Source organism: Balaenoptera borealis (genome assembly GCF_965194805.1).
Source record: "Balaenoptera borealis genome assembly, chromosome: 15".
NCBI classification, from domain to species: domain Eukaryota; kingdom Metazoa; phylum Chordata; class Mammalia; order Artiodactyla; family Balaenopteridae; genus Balaenoptera; species Balaenoptera borealis.
In genome coordinates, this window is record NC_138871.1 from 4,697,272 (window position 1) to 4,715,210 (window position 17,939).

At 41.3% G+C, this 17,939-nt stretch overlaps 1 protein-coding gene across 2 annotated transcripts in view; it reads right to left on the minus strand.

Moving 5' to 3' along the window:
- SLC9A4 (solute carrier family 9 member A4) overlaps positions 1-17,939 on the minus strand; it is a 64,918-nt gene that overhangs the window by 12,969 nt on the left and 34,010 nt on the right. For both annotated transcript variants that reach the window (XM_082357375.1, XM_082357374.1), the window contains exons 5-9: positions 16,222-16,424; positions 15,544-15,630; positions 11,698-11,768; positions 7,725-7,886; positions 2,287-2,383 (exon numbers count right to left, since the gene is read on the minus strand). In XM_082357375.1, coding sequence (XP_082213501.1) covers positions 2,287-2,383; positions 7,725-7,886; positions 11,698-11,768; positions 15,544-15,630; positions 16,222-16,424 — 620 coding nt within the window. The remainder of the gene's footprint in view (positions 1-2,286; positions 2,384-7,724; positions 7,887-11,697; positions 11,769-15,543; positions 15,631-16,221; positions 16,425-17,939) is intronic.

Genomic DNA, 17,939 nt, shown 5'->3' on the forward strand with positions numbered 1-17,939 from the left:
CACTAGCAACAAAGCAGACAGACAGTTGTCCTGGATTGCATCTCTGGTTTTTCCTTCAAGAGAGCAAGAGAACCGTGACGGAGGAGAGGAGTCACATGAACGACGTAAAGACAGGATGACAACCAACAGGGACCTACTGTGTAGCACAGGGAACTCCGCTCAGTACTCTGTAATAACCTAAGTGGGAAGAGAATTCGAGAAAGAATAGATACATTGTATATGTATAACTGAATCACTTTGCTGTACACCTTTGTCAATCAACAACATTGTTAATCAACTATACTCCAATATAAAATAAAAATTTTTAAAAAATAAGAAAAATAAAGGAGGCTTTAAGGAAAAAAAAACGTGGCTAATCCGAATCGTAATGTGCTGTAAGAATAAGCTATACACTGACTATGAAGACATTAATTTAAAACAAAAGAGTACAAAATATCTCATTGGTAATTTTTAAAATTTATGATGTGTTGAAATAATATTTTTGATATAGTGGTTTAAATAAAATATATTATAAAAAAATTTTTTTAAAGGTTAGGATGAGAAAGGAAAGACAGAAAGGGTAGGACTGGTGAGTCTCATTCTCCCAAGTAATAAAAGAGGAAACAAAAACCATCTCAGGGGTGGAGGCCCCTCTGTTTACTATGTGTGTTCTCCCCGTGGGACTTTCCATCACCTATTGGCTCTTCTTGATCAACAAGGAAGGGGGATCCTGCACAGCTTAGAAGGGAGAAACTTGGAGGTCAGACTGAGTAGGCACCGATAAAAGAAGAAGAAAGGTGATTATTTAGGAACCTGATGAAAAAGAGAGAATGGACAGTTAGCCTCATTTTTGGGTGGCTTGGAGTTCCAGAATCTCTCTCTCTATTTCTGGACTTTCCCTAAACTCAACCTCCACCACCATGGGGCAAGTCTGAGTACCAGGCACCCTCTGGACTCCGGCCCTCACTAAGCTGGCCGGCATTCTTCAAACCAGGAAGCTCTTAACTACTTATCTAAGGCGGAATGTGATAGTCTTGCTGAAACAGTTTCACTTGGAACGATTTGAAAGCTGCTGAATGTACTCGAAGTGTGCTATGAGTGCTGCTGACCTGTGTTCCTCCAGCAGGTGCAGGGCCTTTTTGCTGACACATTCCCCTTCATCACTGACCTTCTCGAAACAGCAGCCAGAAAACGTTCCCTCGCCCTGGATCATGTAATTCTGAAGTCATGGAAAGAGCTGTGGGTGGGTAGCTGGCAGACCTGGGTTCTTAACTCAGATTCGTTTTGAGATCTTAAACAAGTCAGAAAAACAACTCCTCTAACCTCAGCATCTTCTACTTGAGAAGGAGGAACTTTGACTAGATGAGTTTTTGGAGTCCCATGACATGGTCACAAAAACCAAGGCCCTCACGGTGAACTCACTTATAACCCTACTCAACAATTGGGATGTTCCATTGAATCCTTAAACTTAAATAACTCCTAATTAGAGGACACAAGTGAAAACACCATTTGATTAAATCAAAGTTTCAGGAGGATTCACTTACTGCCCCTGAAATGTTCTTGCTGTGAACTTTGGGCCAGGTCCCAAGTGCTAGTATAGCCTCCATACCCTTTTCCAAAATTGAAAAATACTATGCCTGACACGTCTCCTTTTTGTGGCTATAAAAATATATATATATGTGTGTGTGTGTGTGTATGTGTGTGTGTATATATATATATATTTTTTTTTTTTTTTTTTTTTTTTTTTTGGCCGAGTGGCATGTGGGATCTTAGTTCCCGGACCAGGGATCGAACCCATGCCCCCTGCAGTGGAAGCTTGGAATCTTAACCACTGGACCGCCAAGGAAGTCCCTGAAATGTCTCCTTTTTTTACCTTAGGCTGTCAGCACTGTGGTTTCGATATTCTAATCTAAACCATCTCAGTTTTCTAAGCTCTATTACAGTCAACCACGCTGAGACAACTCCACCATCACAGGCATCCTGGGGCCATCTTTATTCCCTGGTGGATGAGTGTCACTGCTTTTCTGTCTCTGGAGGGGGAGGGAGCCCTGCTGGTTCTGGAAAACTCTGGGGCTGCAGGGCTAGGGCAGCCTGACCCCTAGGGCCAGCAACTGGATTTGCATTTCTCTTTATACCACGGGTGCCAATTTTGCTGCAGAAACATAACAATTAACTTTCTGTTCTCCAAACTAAGCAGAGAGAAATTGTTCATCAAGAAGACTGCTTTGGAGAGAATAACATGAACAAGAACTGATTCCTGGAGGACTGGATCCGAGGACAGGGAACAGGGACACGTCTTATACACACCCTTTGTCGAACTTGGTACATGTTGTGTGTCAGAATGTCCCTCATGGACTCCACATCTTCAGGGGAGAGTCTTTTGTTTTCTTGTATCCTCTGGGCCCTGGAAACATCATTGGAGGGAAGCCAAGCATTATTCTTCCATCTTGGCAAGGGGACCACAAAAGCATCAATTTACTTTCAGGAGTTCTAATTGATAAACATAAAGGTTATGTTTTTAACATAACTTTTCCTGTTGTTTTAGTAAATTCATATGAAATGTCAGCACGTGTGTCTTGACTTACATTTTGAACATGTGGCTTCTTTGCCTATAGCTTGTATATGGGAATTTCTCTAACCCATTTTTTAAAAGGAGTTTAAAGTCATGGCAAACCAGTTACTTTTTTCCTCCGTATCTATTATGAACAGACACGTTTGTAAAAAACAATAAAAATCAATGATTAGGAAATACGTTTTTGGAAAGGATACCACAAAGGGCAAACCAAATGTTTCACTGTTAGATTCAACAGAAATAAGATTATTCCTTCAAGGCTCACGGACAACACCATGTTAGTCCCACATTTTGAATAGCACTAATCTCTGCAGTACTGAATTTTTACGAGTACCTTTATAAGTACATTTATCTTGGAATTGTCCCTTTAGGGAATTTATCTCTGGTTAAAGAATAATGGTAAGAAACTAAAATCATATTTTATGAGGAGAATTAAACCATTGCCACCATGAAAATCAGGCCAGCTCAGAGACACTGGACCCTCTGAGATTCTAGAAGCAGTTGACTTCTTTCTGCCTTCTTCACCATGAGCACCCCTCCCCCCCCAAAAAAAGAGCTCAAAAGCCAAGTCATGGCCAGGTTAGCAGTCAATGAACAATTGTCCTCTGAGGATTTCAGTCATGACATCGCTATGTGCAGAATTCTCATATGACACACATATTTGATTTCAATCACTTCGGTCTAGTGGTGGTAATTTCTAAAAACTTATTGTATGAATAATATACGCTCACTGTAGGACATAGGAACAACAAAAAAAGGAGAACTAAAGAAAATTAAACCCATCTTTTAGTACTATTACCTCCCTTGACATATTGGTATAAACCCTTACAGAGCTGTGATTTTTTTTCTTTTCTGGCTGCAGAGTTTTGAAATGCACACGTGTGCTGATGTGTTGTTACCTGCTTGCACAGGTCTTAGGATAATTGACCATAGAGACAAGAAGTTATTGGTTTCAAGACAGGCCACTTTTTAAGTCCCTTTCCCCAAACATTAGTAGCAATATCGCCATAAATAGCAAGGATATTTTTGTAAGTAATGCACAATGAGTAAAAGATTTTTAAGGGCTTGGATGCTGGATATCACAGGACCAGGACGCCAGCATTTACTTAGCAATGCGATCTGTCGACTGACTAATGCCCTTCCTACAAAATCACTGAAATCCGTTTCCATATCGCAGAGCTGCAAACGTCAACACTGTTGATATTCAGTTACCACCCTCGGTGATTTAAACATTATTATCAGGGCATTTCAACCTAACTGTTTAAATGTCCCTCAAATAAAATTTATTCTGATTTAGATACACCCACGCATTCCCACAATCTGAACACATTCCTTTATTATGGTGGAAGGAATCTATTGCTAAACAGAAACAACAGCTAAACAAATAGTTCCACTTTGTGTGTTCATAATAAAATGACCAAATAGGAAAAAACTATGGGTAAAGGAAATGGTAAAGTTAAACCTGAGATAGGAAATCTAACTTGGCATTCTCCCCAGTTTATAATTAACCACTCTGGGAAGGACCAGACTTAGTTCAAGCCCTTTTAGGCTGCTGGCTGGATGTGCAGTACAGGGTTCCCGGTAGCATTGCCTCGTATTTATTCTCACTGAGAAGCTGCAGCTATAGAATCAGAAGGATGAATTATTGATTCGGGCAATTACTGATGCATGGACTTTCCTACCTGCTACTTCGTTAGCAAAATCACTCCTGAAATGATCATATCATGAGCACAGGAAAGATACAATCCTCAGAAAAACTGAATCTTAGTAATCTCTAGGGCAAAAAAGTAAAATTATAAAGTGAAAGTCTCATCACTGGAACAAGATGTAAAAGAAGCCTCTATTACCTTAAATAAAAGACCACTGGTAATTTCATGGCCATTGAAATCAAACTGGGGAAATCTGAATCTTAATGTGTTTGAATAAAAGGCTCACATTTCCCTTAACTTTTTAAAAAAAATCAGATGCTATAATGCTGTAAAAAGAGGTTTCAATTCTAAACACAGCAATAGAGATATGAAATCTAGTAGATGTTATCTTCATGCCATAAGATGAAGTCCCAAAAGATCAAATATATCCTGATTTATTTGGAAGAATCCATCCTCTTTTAGTAGCTTCATACATGAAATCCAGGGAAATGTATGTTGACGGAAGGATGTGCCCACTAAGTAAACAATGGTACCAACAGCTCTTCTGTGTATGTGGTTGCCTTGTGTCTTCTTAGAAAGGTCACTAAGGTGACCAACACTGAGAACCAGTGAAGAATGCGGAGCTGTGGGCCCGGCTCCTTACAAGGCGACATCCCATCACGGAAGTGAACATGGCATCAGAATCTTCATACTAGTGGCTTTGGTGTCAGAATGCATGACTGTGAACTTACACCTGTCAATATGTGATCAATTTAAAAATTCTTCAACTGCAATAAATTAATTTGTGCTTTTTAATAAATGATATTATAATTATTTGGGAGTTTCTAAAGACAATATCCTGAAGTCGTACAGCTGTAGTGTGTTATGCCTATACATTTATTATAAATATATATTTTTTATCTTTCATTTTCTTCTTTTTTAACATCTTTATTATAAATATTTTAATATCTCTTCTTTTTAATAGTAACCAAATATTTTTTAATCGGCTTGAGCCTCTACCCACTGATGTTTCTAAAAACTTCCTACTCATGGGTAAAGCAAGGTGCCTCATAGTCAGAATAATAATCCAAGTACATAGTCTATTTATTCCATAGGGTTGTTTTGAGAGTCAAATAAAATAATGTATGTAAAAGTAAAGGAACTCCCCAGAATGAGCATTGTCTGCAGTGTGCCATAGACAGCTTCTAGGGGTAGCGTTCTCCTGAAGGTCACAGAGTTTGGAAATCTAAACCTCTTGTAGAACAATTGCTTAAACTTCTAAAGAAAAAAAATATATGTGCGTTTTATTGTTATCCTCTCATACGGAGTCACAAAAAGCGAGCTGAGTACACACTTCTTTTTCCTATTATTGTATGAAGGTTTGTTTTTTAAGAAATTACTGCTTTGATCTTAGGAGAGGAATTCCTTTTTGCTTGACGTCCTACAGATTTCTGATGAGATCAAATGAATGCAATTTAAATACTAAACTTGTAGTAAATATCGGTTTAAAAAAATCTCCTCTCCCACCTCGGTTAACTAACCGGTTTGGGCTATAGGGGGAAAAAATGTCTCCAACCTAGAAGGCTCTCTTACTAATCTTGAGTCAATGTCTGAAAAATAATTCACTCAACACAGGGCATCCTCTAAATGAAACTGGCTTAAAAATTGCCTTGAGGTTAGGACCTGGGAAACCTGCTTATGACCAGTGCAACGTAATGTACAGAGATTCAAAATATATTTTAGCACATGAGAGGCTGATTCTCATTTGAGATAAGCGCCCCTACATTCCTAGACCAAGCGCTTACATCACTAGTGAGTAGAAGGTCGAGGAAGTTCCTCATGGTCTAAACTGCCTGCACCCGACCAGGTCCAGGCCTCCTAATGGGCGCTGAGTTAATTCTCATCCATCCTTCAGTGAGCAGGTCAAACGCTTGGGGACCAGATGAGGTTCCCTCCCACCCTCTCACAGCTCCCTGGGCTTTATGATCATATGTTTGTGTGCCCTATTTTATTACCATCAGGACCCTGCTCCAGGGGTGAGCTCCCTGAGGGCAGGGACCGTCTGCTTCCACAGGCCGTGGCACATAACAGGTGCCCTCGTACTCCCCTTCGCCAAGGGGATGCCCAAAAGTTCAGGAATCAGGTGAAGTAGGATTTGAAGGCAATATTGTAGAAAATAAAAGAACGCAAAATTATCCATGATGAGTGATATATCAACATTTTAAATAAAGACAAGATCAGTATCCCCGATTATTTTTTTCTGCCTCAGGCTCTCATATGGCTAAGCATGGTGTTGCCAATAAATATTTGTTAGCACATTCCCATTTTAGGACCAGAAATTTCCTTAAAGCCATGTAATGGGCAGCACCAAAACAAACCAACCAACTCACTGAGAAATAAGGCAGAAAGCTTTCTGTTTATACAAAGATGCCCTCAGGGATGCTCCTTTAGATTTTTCCCTGGCTGGAAATTTTCCCCATGTAAAAAAGGTGATGGTGCTTCTGATTCATTAGCAAGTAAAGGATGAGAAATAACACTCAGGTGTTAATGACAATTTCATTGCCATCTATTCTTAGCTCTTCTCTCAACTTGCTTTTCAAAGGTGAGGAGGTGGGGAGATAATTGAAACTCATTATCTTCTGAAGAGGTCAGGATGGAGGGGTTTGTGTTCCTTATGCTAAATATACGTTGTGACTAATTTCCCCAATTCCTAAACCATTTCTCGGGAGAAAACTGGGCATCTTTGGGGAGGGGGTGAATTAATTCTTATGACATTCAAGAAGTTCTCGTTAAATGTCAGAGACTTAAAGCAGCTTTAAAAAATGTCTAACCAGCTCTTGGGACAATTGGTTTCCAGATGCTCCAACTGAAGCACCAGGCTTCAAAGGGCATCATCTTGTAATGATGGGGTAGGTACCAGTCTTACCCCACCCTCTGTTCCACTGGTAGCCAGTTCCCTCCTTGCTCCTGTTCACAGCTAGTCTCACACAGACGTGGCATTCTCCCAACTGCACACAGATCTTTGCCTGAGACACAATTACAAACATGGCCTTCTCTTTAAATATCCCACCAATCACCACACCTCTTGCTCCTCTACCACTCATGCCCAAATCCAACTTAGTATCCTAGGATGCTGACCTGGTCTCTCCTCATAGAAGACAGGAAGAGAGATGACTTATGGGAGAAAGACAACGGCAATATTAGCAGAAGCAAACGAGCACGGGTTAAAGGGTAGACATGTCTAAACAGGAAGACTTGTGACATATGCTAAAAATCTTCTATAAATTCATTTGCCCTGCCCTCCCAAAGAAAGATGTCAAAAAACTCTCATCTTTTTGCTAGAAAGTAATTTTCAGAAACTAGGTGAAACAGATCGAGCACGGACCAAGCTATAAGATGCCAAGACTTAGATCTTATTTCTTCCATTTTTCCTTTGTCATATCTCTGCCTCGTCACTCCTAATAGTACCTTTAAATGGAACAATGAGTTAGTGCCCCCTGTAATTCTGACATTGAAAGTCTACATCGAGGGCAGATGTCACTTACTGATGGGGGATGGAAAAGGCTGTAGAACTTAGTATCCCGGTCTCTGCCATCTCAATAGCTTGTTTCATTTCCAGCTTCTTGTACAAAGAAACGATGCTCGATTTTGGCAGGTTCTCTCGGATTAGGATTTTCCGTAAATACTTATGATCGAACTTCTTAAACCTAAAAACGGAAACCAACAGTTTGGAAATCTTCAATCTCTGTATGTGTTATGTAAGTATATACTTTTTCTAGAAACAAACTATACTTAACTTTATTCTGAAAAACACCACGACAGTACCTGGAACACATGTGACTTTGAACACATTTTTGAAAAAAATAATCATAGCATTTATACATTTTTTAAAATAAAGAAAGAATGGCCTAGTGACCTGAATACGTTGAAAATCAACCAAACAAAAGGAAGGGACACGCTGTAATAAGGGCAAAAAGTGGGCATTAGTGGGGAGCTGGGGAGGCCAGCTGAGTTCTAACTGTGGGAGAAGAAACGGGGTCGGGGAGTCTGCTGTACCCTCCCAGTAGCTCCTAACCGTGGCAGCTGCACTGACAGTGGTGCTGGCCTGTTCAACCAGAGCCCACAAGTTTAAACAGCCTGGTAGTTACAGTAGATTTGCCCATTACGCTGCAGATCGTTTTGAATCCTGCCACTTAGGCGGGGTGTGGGGAGAACCCACATATACCCTGACAGTCTGAGTGATGGAGCATCTGAATAGGCCAGACGCTGATGGACGCTGACTATTGCGCCAAAGCTCCGGCCGACCCATGAGACCGAGCCACGTGGCGCATACGGTGCCTTCAGAGCCCACCATCTGTTTGGAGGAGGAATTTTCCACACCTTCAATCATTTTCCATTCAAAGAGTAATTTGCCGCCTGATTTATTCTGGGATGCTGGCTCATCTGGTGGTCGGTTAGTCTCCTGGCCTGTGAGGTGGATGGACTCTTTATCAGCCGAGGCTCCTCTGGGTTAAGCAGTCTGTGATTCCTTGGGCTCTGTGATCTGGGTTTGGTTCATACCAGGCTCACTCTGGCTCCAACTGGCTCAGCCCTCAGCCTTCTCGCTTTGTGCCTTTCTTCATGAGAAGCTATTGTTGCTGTTTATTCCTCAATCTACGGCCATCGGCACCCCACCCATCAGGACTTCTCTGATGCCCCTCACCCTGGGTTCGGGTTCACCTTGACCTTGTGCTGGTCAAGGCCAGTGGTTGCCATTGCCCTTGCCCTATTAGCCACTGGCTTCTTCTGATGGGTCACTGGGTCACTTATTCTGAGCCCTGCACATTCTGCTTCCCTTCCAGCCTTGCTCACGACTTCTTCCAAGTCTCCTCTGCCCTTGCTCTTCCTTACCTGCCCCAGAGGCATGGAAGCTTCTCAGAGTCCCGTCCCCAGGAAGCTTCCCCTCTTCACCGGCTGGTAGTCATCTCACCCACACCCACGGCTTTGGCTACCAAATACTCACTGACAACTCACAACCTCTATCACAGCCATGATTTCCTCCTGAGCTTGAGGCTAAATTCCAAATGGGAGCTGAGTGAGTATCTGAAGCATCTTAAACAGAATCTGTTATTTAACTCCAAACATTCTTCTACAGACTGTAAGCTTAACCACGGCACTGTTACCTCCCTAGGTTCCGTGTCTGAAGGTCTGATGGTCATTCTCATTTTCCCTTTCCTCATCTTCCCCTCCTTACGCCATAGCCAGCCTGTCTACCCCAGAAGTATTTCAGTACCCCTTCTGTTGGTCCCTTACACTCACTAGTCGGAAAGCTCTGCAGCTCACTGAAAACAAAAGACCTGAACCCACATCAAGGTTGCGCTGTACAACAGGTTAATCGACCTCTTGGAGTTGGTTCGCTCATCTTTAAAATGAGACTAGGGACTTCCCTGGTGGTCCAGTGGTAAAGAATCTGCCTTCCAATGCAGGAGACATGGGTTTGATCCCTGGTCAGGGAACTAACTTCCCACATGCTGCGGGTCAACTAAGCCCGTGGGCCACAACTACTGAGCCCGTGTGCCGCAAACTACAGAGTCAAGGTGCTCTGGAACCCACACGCCACAACTAGAGAGAGAAAACCCGCATGCTACAACTAGAGAGAAGCCCGCACGCCACAACTAGAGAGAGAAAACCTGCACGCCACAACTAGAGAGAAGCCCGCGTGCTGCAGCTTAAGATCCCGAGTGCTGCAACTAAGACCCGATGCAGCCAAAAGTAAATAAATAAATAAGTTTAAAATAAATAAATAAAATAAAATGAGACTAATAGTGATAACACAGGACAGTTAAGGAGATCATGTGACAGATAATTCCTCTCTTTCGAATCCAGCTTCCATATGGCTGTTGTAGTTTGCCCTCCAAAAGTCAAGTATGGTCATGCCACTCTCCTATTTAATAGCCTTTTGATATGAGTTTTAAAGGTCAAATAGAACTTTATAGTGTTAATGGCTTAGCTCTGTACCATAAAAGCGTGTCCCTGTCTTTCCAGCCATGTCCTCCTTTTTTCTCACCTTTTTCTCACCTTGTCACTCTCCCACATCCAAACCATGACACGCTCCCCCTTTTGCCTTTGCAGATGGAAATACACTGCTGCTACTGCAGTTACTTGGCAGGCTTTCCATTCTTCTTTGCCTGGAGAACTCATTTATTTTCCAAACTCACTCCCATTTCTGTATTACTATAGTTCTATGCATTTGCCTCTGTTATAACATGCGCCATATTGACCATAATTATTTGTTCAGGCTCTTTCTCTTCTCCCCCACCCCACCCCCAGGACCACATGCACTACATTGTGAAGACCTAGAACACAGTGAGGGTGTCTTACTGCTCTTGACATAGTTTAGAAAGTTAGGTATAGATTCGGCTAAATGGAAGAATATTTAATCATGCTTCATTGGAATAACTATGGCATTTGAACTTAAAAAAAAATCCATGGCCTAAATTCTGGATCGGTGGATAGTCACAGAATTTAAATTCTATTTTAACACTGTAAGGACTGCTAAAACGACGCTTCTTTCTACCTCATAAAAAAAAATCCCACTCAGGAGACTTCCCTGGCGGTCCAGCGGTTAAGACTTTGCCTTCCAATGCAGTGGGTGTAGGTTTGATCCCTGGTCGGGGAGCTAAGATCCCACATGATCTTAGCCAAAAAACCAAAACATAAAGCAGAAGCAATATTGTAACAAATTCAATGAAGACTTTACAAAATGGTCCACATCAAAAAATCTTAAAAAATAAAATCCCACTCAAAAGCTCTCAGTTTCTGTGCCACCACCGTGCAAGAGCCAGAATTTTTAAGATCTAGTCTCTCTTGGCATCACCAACAACAATATGTTGGAAATGTCTACCACTTGGTTAATTGAACTACTGCTAACGCCTACATCCTCCAAACAGCAGTGTAAAACTTCAAAAATCTCGTCTTCCTCATCCTCAATAAACTCTCCTCAGAGCCACGTCATTAAGAAATATGGCTGTAGACTAAATCCAGAAGAGGATGAGTTCTGAAATGTGAGATGTGGTGGAGAAGAGGGCCCCCAGCATCCTTACAGAATCGTTATGCGGGAAGGACCTCTCCCACGATGGAGGAGTCTCTTCCCCAGGATCCCTGATGACTCGCCAACCCTCCTTCGCAGCCTCCTGAAGCCTGTCATTCCCTGGTTGTGCTTCTCGTATCACTGGGAAATTGTCCTAGTTTTAAACTTAAATCTGGCGTCTCTAATTTCCACCTGTCCATTGTACTAGTTTCCTCTAAAGCAACCAAGCCCAAGTTCACTGCTTCCTCCACCTGGTAGCTCTCCATTTCCCAGGACTTCTGCCTGCTTCCTGTATGGTATGGCTCCCAGGACCTTTATCTTCCTGGCCACCTTCCTCAGGATTCCTTCTAGTTTTACCTTATCCCATCTACCTAGCTTCCAGTGGAAACTTCTGAGGTTCCGCATGTCACATATATCCCTCCTCGGTGGTGAAATCTCTGCCTCCTTACTTGTCTCTCACTTGGTAGTGGCTCCACTGCCCACACACATCTTCAATTCCAGCCTTCAAGTGATCCATCAGCTGCCAAACCAAACACAGAAAAATGATTGCTGATGAAACGTTAACCCTACAAGACACACAAGGAAGGTTAATACACCTTGGAAAACAAAGGGGGCTTTACTTTCCAGGAGCATACCCTCTTTTCTATCACTCTGTTCATGTAACTGACGCTTATAATGCCTTTCCCAGTAACACCACTTAGTTTCATGATGCAAAGTCTCTGTAGATAATTTCTTTAATAAAGCACATAACTTGCAATGAAAACAAGGTACCTGCTTTCCTTTGAATACTATTTTTCTAGAATGATCTAGGAAATTTCTCATTACTGAAATCACATGGATATAAAGCCTAATAATTAACTATTCTTTTAATTTCATTGAGAAAGAAAAGAATATGCCAGTATCCAATTTATACAGCTCCTGGAAATATAATTCTACAGGTATTCTATTATAATAGCAACATATAACAACAAAATTTATCTATATGCCTCAGTTTTTGCTTTTTCTTTTTTTGGGTGGGCCGTGCCACACGGCTTGTGGGATCTTAGTTCCCCGACCAGGGATTGAACCCGTGCCCTCAGCAGTGAAAGCACAGAGTCCTAACCACTGGACCACCAGGGAATTCCCACGCCTCAGTTTTTATCTGATCATTTTGTCTCAGTATTTACATTTCACCATCCAAGCCAATTATACTACATTTGCTTTATCCAAATTGTTTATAGGAATTTAGGAAAAAACACAGTCTCTTCATAATTTATTACTTTACAAATAATTTAAATTTGTCATCATTGAAGTTTAGCATGGCTTCTAAATTTTTTTTTGCAAAATAGATTAAAATACTAAATTAATTCTGAAATAATTATGTACTCTCTACCAATAATTATACCTTTTTTTTGAGAAAAAGAAAAATAAGAAAGGGGTGAAATATCCAAGTTCTATTGTCTTAGGTATATATCTTATTTCTTAAAATAATGAACAGAGGGGATGAAGAGAGACAAAAATCTTCAATTGGGTTAAAGCACTACTTATTTTAAAACGCTCACTCCCTATCCCCATCTACTGAATAGTTTCAAATGGCCTTGAAAAATTTTCATTTGCGTTTCCTGGAATTAAAATTACTTTATTTCCTTAGGTGATTTTGGCCATGAAATTCAGGTCTGACTTTTGAAAGACTTCATCAGTTTCTCCAGCATTAAAGTTATGGACGTTCAGGCATGAAAGAAACCTCCAAATTATGTGGGCCAATCATCCCCTCCAAGCCTGAATCTCTTGTACAGCAACTATGCCGAGTGTTTCCGGTTATTGCTTGCACACATCCATTTCACCTTTGGGTGAGCCATACAAGCAACTGTCCAAACACTCTTCATTAACAGAGCTGAAGCCTCTCACCCTATGTTTTCCATACATGAGTTCTCATTTCTATTTCCTGTAGCCACATGAAACGCCATCCCTTCAATACTGTGTTGGACTTAAAACAAACTGGCGGAAACCATGATCGACTTCATTTTCACTTTTGTCAGAGTTGGAAGTTTTCACCAAAACTACCACTAGGCCATGTCTGCTGAAGTGGAAGCTGTTACCCCTTCTTTATTATAAGTTCAGGAAGAGCAGAAAATCCCATGTTCCATTAGAATAATGATTTCTTTCTTTCTTTCTTCCTTCCTTCCTTCCTTTCTTCCTTCCTTCCTTCCTTTCTTTCCTTCCTTCCTTCCTTCCTTCCATCCATCCTTCCTTCCTTCCTTCCTTCCTTCCTTCCTTCCTTCCATCCTTCCTTCCTTCCTTCCTTTTTTAGAACAATGATTTTAGAAGCAAGTCAGGCAACTCTGAACATTATTCATCGTGATAGTTTTCTGAGGCGTCAACTTGGCTAGGCTACTCCCCTGTTATTATTAATACCCGTCTAGATGTTGCTGTGGAAGTATTTGGTAGATAGGATTAAAGGTCACTGATCAGTTGCCTTTAAGTAAGGGATCTTATCCTAGATAATCTGGGTGGGTCTGATTTGATCACTTGAAAGGCCTGAAGAATAAAGCAGAAGAAAATGCCACTTGCTTTTGCCTGAGAGTTCCAACCCACCCTTCCTGGTGGCCTGTCCTACAGACTTTGGACCTGCCTCCCCAGCACCCATTGTAGGTGAGCCAATTCCTTACAACAAAGCTCTTGATATACATCTCCTGCTAGTTCTGCTGCCCTTGTTGAACCCTGACAGAAACACTGCTAGCTTGGACCCAAAAGGGAGAGAGAGAAGATGAAACGAAAGAAAGCTACTGGGCCCCAAATTTTACAGGCAAGAAGCAGGCTGATCAAACTAATAAGCCGCTAGAGTTACAGATGTAGAAAACATACTTATGGTTACCAGGGGGCAAGGAGGGGGGGGAGGGATAAATTGGGAGATTGAGGTTGACATACACACACTACTATACATAAAATAAATGACTAATAAGGACCTACTGTAGAGCACAGGGAACTCTACTCAGTACTCTGTAAGGGCCTATATGAGAAAAGAATCTAAAAAAGAGTGGATATATGTATACATATAACTGATTCACTTTGCTGTACACCTGAAACTAACACAACCTTGTAAATCAAGTATACTCCAATAAAAATTACAAAACAAAACAAAACAAAACTAATAAGTCACAAACACCTGCTACTGTTCATGAAAAAAGAACTGTGACTCAGAGGGTGGAGGGGAGAACACAGAAGGTGGAGCAAAGAATCACAGAAGATTGTTCCCAGGACTGGAACCCAGGACTGGAAACCCAGGCAGACTTGGAAATTTGCTTGGGGTAGATGACTCCTTTTTTCCGTCCATATTTCCCCCTTTTGGAAAGGAAATATCTATAGCCGTTATCTGATGACTGTCTTACCAGTGCGTTTTGGGAAAAGATGACTTGTTTCCTGAGTTTCACAGGTTCAGAGTGAAGAGGAACTGTGTCTCAGGATGGATTATACCCAGAGCCTCACCCATCCTTGATTTAGATGGTTGAGATGCTGAGAGTTGGGTCTTTTGAACTCACAAGATGTAGGTGAGATTTTTGGTCTCTGAGTTCATTCTATAGTGGATTGAGGCTTCTGAGATGTTGGGATCGGTTAATGTATTTTGCATGTGGAACAGACATGAGTCTTTGAAGGGCAAAGGACAGATGCAATAGGCAGAATGTATGGTCCCCAAAGATGTACGGGGTCCTAATCCCCAGGGCCTGCAAATATGTTACTTTTTATTCAAAGAGGAATTAGGATAGCAGATGGATTTAGGCTTGCTATTCAGCTGACCTTATGATAGAGAGAATACCCTAAATTACCCACATGGGCCCAGTATAACCATAAAGATCTTTAATGTGGAAGAGGAAGGCAGAAGAGTCAGTATTAGAGTGATGCAGCATGAGAAAGCCCTGACTGGTCATTGTTGGCTTTGAAGACAGGATGGGTCCACAAGCCGAGGAATGCCAAGACCCTCTAGAAGCTGGAAGAGGCAAGAAAAGAGACCCTTTCCTAGAACCCCCAGAAAGAAGTACAGCCCTGCTACATCTTGATTTTATCCCAATGAAACCCATTGTGAACTTCTGACTTCCAGAACTGTAAGATAAAAACTGTAAGATGTAAGCTACTAAGTCTACGATAATTTCCTACAGCAGCACCAGGAAACTAGTACAGTCACTGTTGGTGGAGCTGGAGAGGAAAGAGGCCATGTCTAGTGACATATACACACCTCATCAAAGTTCTAAATCACTCCCATAGGTGACAAAGAGGGAACATCTTATCAACTTATTAATTATGACCAAGAGATAACTTACACGGGTATGAAGCTCTTCATTGATGGATTCTTTTTTATTGGTCTTTCTAACATCCAGGTACCTGACCAGAGGGCCAATTGTGATTCCCTAGATCATAAACCACAAAATAAAGCATTTTGTTGTAGTGAAGACTGTCAGGATAGAGAGCAAATCTATTGCAAATTTAGAACTTCCAATTTTAATGTCTTTGCTTTGTACTAGTTTCTCCTGGATAAATGCTCCAGTGTTTACTTTAGTTCTTACTTAATACCTTTACACTCTGCAATAAAAATAGGCCTGATGTCTATAATTTAAAGCAGGGGTTTAGTTTCATTCCTTAAAATAACCTCCCATTAGTTTGCTGAGAGCTAATACTATAATAAAAACTATAATAAAAACTATTATAATAAAAGCTATAAAAAAACTATTTAGTACTAATTGTTATCTCATTTTCAGCAATAGACATTCACCTGTACAAGGGGATATTTTGATTAATATGTTTTATCAATTAAAAGGTCACAAAATGTAGAGGTTACAGGATGGCCAAAAACATGATCTAGAAATATTTGGGAATTTAGTTTGGGTATTGGGCACTTGTCTGAAAATCAGATAAAGTGTCCCTTTCTTGGTATTTTACTAAGTTAATACACAATCCTGAGAAGAATCGACTTATTTCAAATATGAAAGAAATCTACCAACCTGAATAAATACAGTAAAGTATATAACTACTAGAGTAGCAGTGACAAACATTTTCTTCCTAGGAAAAAGAGACAGAGGAAGCAAAAATGCAAGTGAAAAACTTCCAGCTCCTCGAACACCACTGTAGAAAATTATGCACTGGTCCTTGATGGAGAAGGGGAAAGTCCGAAACTGGTTACTGATATAGAAGAGAGCAAACACGCCTAGAAGGGGGGAAATATGTATTAGAGCAGAGGGTCACAAGTGAGGAGACACAGCAGCGTTAGTGAACCCAAGTCGTGTGCATGTGCCCACAAAACAAGGGAACCTAATTCCATCACACCCATGGCAGTCCATCCCAAACAGAACAGCTTACAAAACTTTTTACTTCTTGGGTAGTTGTGAGACAGCAGTGCTTCAAGTCAGAAGTGTTCTCTGGTAGTTTCCCAGCATGACTGCCTCTGTGTGTGTGTGTGTGTGTGTGTGTGTGTGTATTTAAAGTAATAAATCTTGATACTTTTGATATAAGAAATGGTATATATTTTCTAATCTATTTTATAAATTTTGCTCAGCCTTTCAAAACCAAGAAAAGCAAGGGTATCCCTTGGAGGGTAGAAGCATTTTTATCAGCTCATACTCTCACTGGGTCAGCAGAGGAGGTGTGTGATTTTGAAGGTGAGATGAGCCCTAGCAGTGCCTGGGGTCTCTGCAGGTGAGCAGATCTTTTGTGGTTGGTTTGGTTCTTCTTGAGGCTCAATGCAAAAAAGAAAGGAAGTTGGCAAGGGGTCCAAGGGGGTGCTTCTTACTGTCCGTAAGTGGAAGGTGGAGGGCAGGAGAGCTTGCTGAAAACACAGAGGTGTTTTCTACCACATTGGCTTTTCATCCCCATGTGGCTGAGCTGCCACCCGGACAGTGGTTCCTAGTGAGAAAGGTCCCTTCACTGATGCTCTGACTCATCAAAGCAGAGGTCTCCCTGGAGAGCAATAAACCTCTCGGTATCCTCATGTGGTTTCTAATCGCACAGACATCACAGCAAGCATCACTGACATTAACTCTACTGCCCTGTAGATCCCCACAGTGTTAGAACTGAAAGGGACCTAACAAATTTGTCCACACCCACTGTTTTGTGGTTGGGGAAGAAGCTTTTGAGTAGTTAACTGTCTGTCCAAGGTCAAATAGCTAGTTAGTAACGGTGATAGGACTTGATGTGACATTATAAATTTATATCAGAGTACCCTTAATTCTTTTCTCTCCTGAAGACCCAACAGGCACATATAGTCAGAGTTACTTTTATGAATATTTTAAATATTTCTACATTCTTGTTATTCTTTCCTAGCATCCTCTGAAAGCAGGGACACTGACAGTGCAGGAAACAGTAAAACTTAATTTTTCTCATTTTGTTTTGTTTGTCCCGGCTCCTCCACGAGCTAGTCCTATGACCTTGGGCAAAAGTCAATCTTTTCATGTACGCAGTCTTCTCACCTGCTTTCTGGAGGTACTGAGTACTTACACCGGAAGGTGGACGTAAGGTTTAATAATTTAATATCTATGAATAACATAAAGCCCGACCTTCTATGTTATAAGCCTTCATGAGTGTGAACTATTCTTAGCTACGATGAGTCAGGCAGGAGTGGGAGAGCTGGACGCCGACACCTGGCTCTGTCCCTTGCTGTGACGTGGCCAAGTCATTCTCCTGGGAACTGTTACATCATTTCCCTCGGATGGAAAATGAAGGAGCT